General features: G+C 43.5%; 1 protein-coding gene across 1 annotated transcript; it reads right to left on the minus strand.

Moving 5' to 3' along the window:
* Nucleotides 1-350: 350 nt before the first annotated feature.
* Nucleotides 351-5,289, minus strand: ubxn6 (UBX domain protein 6). The gene is made up of 11 exons (XM_017406873.3): nucleotides 5,114-5,289; nucleotides 4,635-4,789; nucleotides 3,567-3,631; nucleotides 3,350-3,472; nucleotides 3,111-3,208; nucleotides 2,922-2,997; nucleotides 2,709-2,793; nucleotides 2,379-2,598; nucleotides 2,035-2,165; nucleotides 1,749-1,897; nucleotides 351-1,652 (listed from the first exon to the last, which is right to left on the minus strand). The coding sequence occupies exons 1-11, from the start codon at nucleotides 5,194-5,196 to the stop codon at nucleotides 1,527-1,529; spliced, it is 1,311 nt and encodes a 436-aa protein (XP_017262362.1). The 5' UTR covers nucleotides 5,197-5,289; the 3' UTR covers nucleotides 351-1,526.
* Between the last annotated feature and the right edge of the window lie 800 nt (nucleotides 5,290-6,089).

Below are 6,089 nucleotides of genomic sequence, written 5' to 3' on the forward strand. Positions count from 1 at the left end.
CAGTTGGTGGCTCCTTAATAAAGAGGCTGCTGAATATTAACTAAATCTGTTTGGTGTATATCTGGTTTTATTACAGAAACACTTAGAGGGTCTATAGTGTCCAGAATTAAAGCCGAAACAAAAACTACTAAAGAAAACAAGTTTTTCTTTAGTAGACAAGTGCGTCAACACTGCTCACACAGCAGTTTATAGTAGGATTATTGTCACAACATTACATTTACTGGTCTTAAAGCTCTTCTTCTGTTTTATATCAGTGTTAATGTGTCCTTTAATCTACGTCTTTCCTGTTTGAATTTAAACTCACACTTGTTGGTAAACCTTTTCACTCGCTCAGAGAAGCTTCTGGGACGTTTTTGCCTCGTATTTTCGTTTATTAAAGAAAATATGCAGGGTGGAGTCATCTTTATTACAGGCAGGTTCAAAAGCAACAACTCGGAGCGTGGCATTAAAATCACAGCTGCTCGTTAACTTTACAAAAGTTTACAACGCGTGTTAACGATTTAAAGCCCGACAGAAATGTGGATTTTCCTTCATCGACACTCAAACTGGACAAGAAATGCTCGACCTCATCTTTTCTCTTTAATCAACAGCTGCTCTAACTTGGATCTGCATCAAATATGAAAATATCTTGTTAATATTTATGAGTTTGAATGATGAGTCATTTTAACCTCTGGAAAACTAATTATTTTTATCCAGTTAAGAGAGAGAAAATAAATTTATGTGATTATCTTAAGGCCAGAGGGAGTTGGTAATCTGAGGATTATTCCTAATCTTCGACCGTCAAACTTTTCCGTGTTTGATGTTTACATTTAGAGGCGATTTTCCACCTAAAGATGTTTCTTCAAAGTGCTTAGGACCGATCCAATTCAAGCTAATATATCTGAACTGATATGAAGTTATCACTGTCCAGTTATTAGCCAGAAAAGTAGGTTTACGGTTCATCGGTTGGTCTTGACAGAAGTACAAGACGGGGAGGAAAAAAAAAAGTGCAAGGCCACTGCAGAGACGAGGCCAGACGGGCAGCAGAAGCTTACATGTTTACAGTACGGGAGCCAGCCTCCCATCAGAGATGATCGTCAGTAAACACTGAATTCACCTTGAACACTGATTAAAAACAAACAAGACTTCCATAAAACAAACGGCACCGACGAGCAGAGATGTTTACAGTGAGCTACGTGAACAAAACCAAGTCTCCACATGCTTTAATAGCTACTGAACGGTCAGATCGTGGAACAGAAGCACTGCTGCCACAGGATTTAACATGTAAGAACAATAAAAAAATCAAACAAACTTGGGTTTAGCTTTGTCTTTAACACGTTAGTAGTGCTGCGGAGACTGAAGGGTGTCCTCACATGGGAGGATATGCTCAAAATAAATCCATCAGGGTGAAGCTCCCCCAGTTTCTATCTTTAATTAGGATTTTTGTAAAAAATAAATACATCACTAGTCACGGGGCAGTTTCACCCCAACGGGGGCGAGGAGACGGGGAGGGGGTGGGGGTGTACAGTGAGGACGGAAGGGACTTCTCAGCTCAGCGTTCGGATGGTTTCCAGCAGCTCTGGTTTCAGGAGGGTGGGGCTTTTCCCACCTGCAGCAGCGATATCAGCCTGAACAGCTGCGTCCCAGGCAAACGTGAGCAGGGCACCAGGGACCTGCAACACACGGGGGGGGAGATGATAACTGCGTCAAACAGAAAGTGGAGCGCAAACAAACTACATGAATGCGTCACATAACTCCGCCCAACTTACCAAGTTCGATTCGACGAGGGAAACTTCCTCGGACTCCTGTAGCTTCTGACCTCCGGGAGCGATGAGTTCGAAGGGCTGCCAGCCGTCCACCAGAGACGCTCGCACAAATTCAAAGAGCGCAGGCAGCCGGTCCCAGGCGTAAAATGTGCCTGTGGAGGGGGGGGGGGAATCACGTCATCTTTACAGAGTCTCAAATACATTAATCGCCCAAAAACACAATAAAACATTATTTTATTATTTGTTCTTTTCTGATGGTAGAGAGAAGAAAAAAGCAGGGCCTTTTGACCTTGTAGCAGGTTATCATCAGGCAGTCTGACTCGGAGCAGGGTGTAGTTGTATTTCCTTCTCTCCCTCTGCTCCTCCTTCTCCCTCATGGCTTTAGTGCGAAGCATGGCGTTCTTCTCCACTAGCTCGCTCCTGAGAAACACACAAAGGACGCAGCTCCTTCAGTACACTCTCTGACCGACAGACACTGAGCTAATGGCTGGAGGTATTTGACACGCCCAGGAAGCACATGAAACCGAGCAGCGCAAGAATCAATGAACAGATAACTCTTTACCGGAGGGGTGGGATGTAAAGAGCTAAAGAAAAGCACACAGACTTCTCCTGGGTCGGATCTATAAAACCGACCTGAGCTGTTGCTCCCTCTTGAGCTCCTCTGCCGTCAGGTTGTAGAACTCCGGCGGGAGCTCGAAGCGCTGGGCGTTAGGAGAAGGTCTGAACGCCTGAGGCTGCCGGTCCAGCTGGGCTCTGACCGGTTCTCCTCTCTGAAGGCGATCTCTCCGCTCCTTCATTAGCTCCAGAGCGTCAGGACTCTGCTCTGGTAACACCAGGAACTCCTCTTCCTCCTCTGATTGTCATTAAAGGTAAACGCAAAAAGTAAAAATAAAGAACATTGATCTCTTGCTGATTAAATAGCCACAGCAGATATAATCATTAAAAGCAGGAAGATTCTCCCACCCTGGCCCTCGACAGGAAACGTAACGCTGACGAAGCCCAAAGCCTGCAGAAACTCCCGGCTGCCCTCAACGGGACGAACTTTCTCCTGAAAAAAACAAACAAACAAAGGAATTATTTTTTTAAAACATAAGTATTTCTTAATATTTTGTCCTAAATAATCAGTCCAGAGCCACACGGTAATAAATCTTGGGTGGATGCTAGTTTCAAACTCACCTGGAACACCTTGTTGCTGACTTTAATCTTCCTGTATTTCTCCTCTGTGGGGTTCTTACATATATTGTCAACATACCTGTTAGCAAAGAAAAAAAAGAAAGAGGTTTCATAAAATACAAGTAAATATAGACATTATTCTGTAAGAAAGGAGAAGCATGAAGCATTAACCTGTTATAAATGAAGTCTTACTTGCTTATGATGTCTACAGTAGCCTTCACCTTCTCTCTGTCTTTGTTGAACGTGTGGATCATCATAACAGAAGCTTCAACCTCATCTTCCTCAAAGCGCTGTTGGCAGAAACACAGTACCAGCAACAGCAGCAGGATTACCTTTAATCTCACCTCAGTCATTATTCTGTCACTAAAGACTACACACATGTTCTGATTTGAACTAAAAATGAGCCAGCAGCAGCTTCCTTAGAGACGTACCATTAAAATGGCCTCTTTGATGTGGACCTCCCTCTGACTTTTGGTCAACGTGGCTCCGGTGAGAGGACAGGTGAAATAAACGCCTGACACAGAGAGGCAGGCGGGATCTTTCACTTTGGATCCCTGGACATGAATCAAAGGTGTTACATTTATTGTCCAACGAGTAGAACGTTGAAGCTGCGCCGTCTGGGCGGCTCCTGTGTGAAGCGGCACATACCTCTGCTGCGGACGCCTTTTCCTTTTCAGCCACTGCAGCCGCCTCGGCCTCCAGTTCTCTTTTGACTTTGAGGAAATGCAAGGCAAAAGATGTTATCAGAAAGATAAGCCACTACACTAAGGCTTAGAAGATACCAGTGCACAGCAAAACAGATCATGACAGATACTCCTGGACCGGAAGTCCCTCTGTCTTTGAATCGTTTGCAGATTTTCTACAGTACATATTTCTATAAAGCTGTACATTTTGAAAAATGTTTCCATTAGGTCTGCACAATATATTGAAAATGTATGTGTCTGTGAGCGCAACGTCAGTAATGCAAACTGCTGCAATAAATAACAGGCCGTTACATTTCACGTACAATGCATTCATGTTCTGCTTGTTATTAATGGATTTGGATAATCAAACAGACTCACTGGCCTTAAGCTCCACGCCTGGTTTAGATGATTGTGACAACAGTAGAAGCATGAGAAGTGAGGAAAATCTGGGTTTATTGCAATTGATATTGTCATCGCAACACATGGCAGTTTTTTTTTTTTTTTTTTTTTTTTTTTGTGCAGCCCTAGTTTCCATACTGGTTTGGAAGCGTTGTTGCTTAATCAATGTCTACTAGTTAAATTCTGATTAAAGCTAAAGCAGTCTGTTTAATGGCACATAAAAATAGAGTTTGAGCCTATTGTCCAACTCTTGTTTGACACGAATAAGTAAGAAATAAATGCATTTTCCAAAAACATGCATGTTAGGTTGATTGGTAACTCCTAAATTGTCCCTAGGTGTGAGTGAGAGGGTGAATGGTTGTTTGTCTCTCTGCGTCCCTGTGATGGACTTGTGACCTGTCCAAGTGTGTCCCCCAGGCTCTTGCACAGTGACTGCTGGAGACAGGAACCTGCTGCCCCGCCACCCGGTAGAGAAAAGCAGGTAAAAGAAAATGCATAGCTGGATTTTTGATTCAGACGGGTCTTCATTCCCCGTCTTGCAGGGCATGACAAAGCAAACCGATTAGCTCCCAGTGACAGGAGGCGTGTGATGGAGCCCAGTTTGATCCGAGGTGTGCCAGCTCGTGTCCCTCACCCTGGTTTCTGATGGCGTCCTGGGAGGTGTGCACCTTCGGCCGCTGCTTCTGTTCAACCCGGGCCAGGGCTGCGGCTCCTGCCCTCTGGGCTCCTTCACTGGGAGCATGGCGGTTCTGCTTCGAGCTGGAGCTGCACTGCACCTCCGGTTTGGTGCTGGAGGGACAACAACACCAGATAAGTAAACATGCTACAGGGCCCTTTAATCTCCCAACAACATAGTGACACATAAGCTACATATAAGCTTGTTTACAGATTACCTGTTCAGTTATTTTGAAGTTAGCTAAACTAGGAGCCTCCCATAGACTTGAGGGTTACATAATCGACTTCAGTAACTAATAACTTAAACAGTGAGCCTGTTTAACACTAACACACATACACAGAAAATAAATCAGACCCAAATCTGGTGTGGTTGAGGACATTAACGCAGTGTTTAGTTAGCGCCGTAGCAGCTCGTAATAAAGCGAGTTAATTATTTACCTGGTGTCTTCTGTTAACTTCTTTCCGGGTCCTGCGGACTTAAACTTAATGTCTTTTTTAATGTCTTCAAAAAACTTCTTCATCTTCTGTTGTTGCCAGAAACAGAAACATAAGAAATGCACCTCAGCTAGCAGAAGGAGGAGGACCAAAACAAAATTCAGTGGACAGTAAACTGCTTCCGCCTCATAAGGTGACGATGTCGCCCCCATGTGGCGGGAGTTGGAACTGCGGCCAGGACAGGTGGCCCTGCCCAAACGAGCAGGAACCCTAAGAGTTAATATTTTACAAATGTTTTATAAAGATTTGTTTAAATGTTTTAGATGTTTGTTTTTGAGTAAAACAAGCAGCTTTTCAGGAGGAAGATCCTCAGCCTTATGGTTGATTTTCAGGCTGCTCCACATCAATGATCTTAGCTTTTACCTGCTGCATGTTGTAATACTGCTTTATTATGACCACCTCTTTGCTCAGGGCACAGTCCATTTGATCAGACACTGATAGGGGGCTCCGCCATTATTAACTGAACAATTTTCTGCAGAGGTTATGGCTGTTGGTGTTGCGTCACAGGCCGCGCCATGTCTGCGGGCCATTGAAATCTCAAAGGGTTTGTGTGAGTTTTAGACAGACTGGTGTTTATTGGCGTGACACACAGAAGTATTCTGCTCCAAATCACACAGAAGGGCAAGTTCACATACATAATTACACTATATATTTGTACTGCCTCTTTCAATAGTTATGTTAAGAGTTTATGTCTGCGCCTAAATAGGCTGAATTAGTTTTATTAAATAAAGCTGACCCAAAACACACTGATATTACAGACCCCGCCGATTAGATCAGGGAATATAATAATTTTGTTACAAACAAATGCATATTTTGTTAAAAAATGAACCTATTTAATGGCTGCAGAGTTCTTTGGCGTTTTTGATACAAAATATATGTATGTTTGCATATAGATAGATAGATAGATAGATAGATAGAT

This window comes from Kryptolebias marmoratus, linkage group LG24 (genome assembly GCF_001649575.2).
Source record: "Kryptolebias marmoratus isolate JLee-2015 linkage group LG24, ASM164957v2, whole genome shotgun sequence".
Classification (NCBI taxonomy): Eukaryota; Metazoa; Chordata; class Actinopteri; order Cyprinodontiformes; family Rivulidae; genus Kryptolebias; species Kryptolebias marmoratus.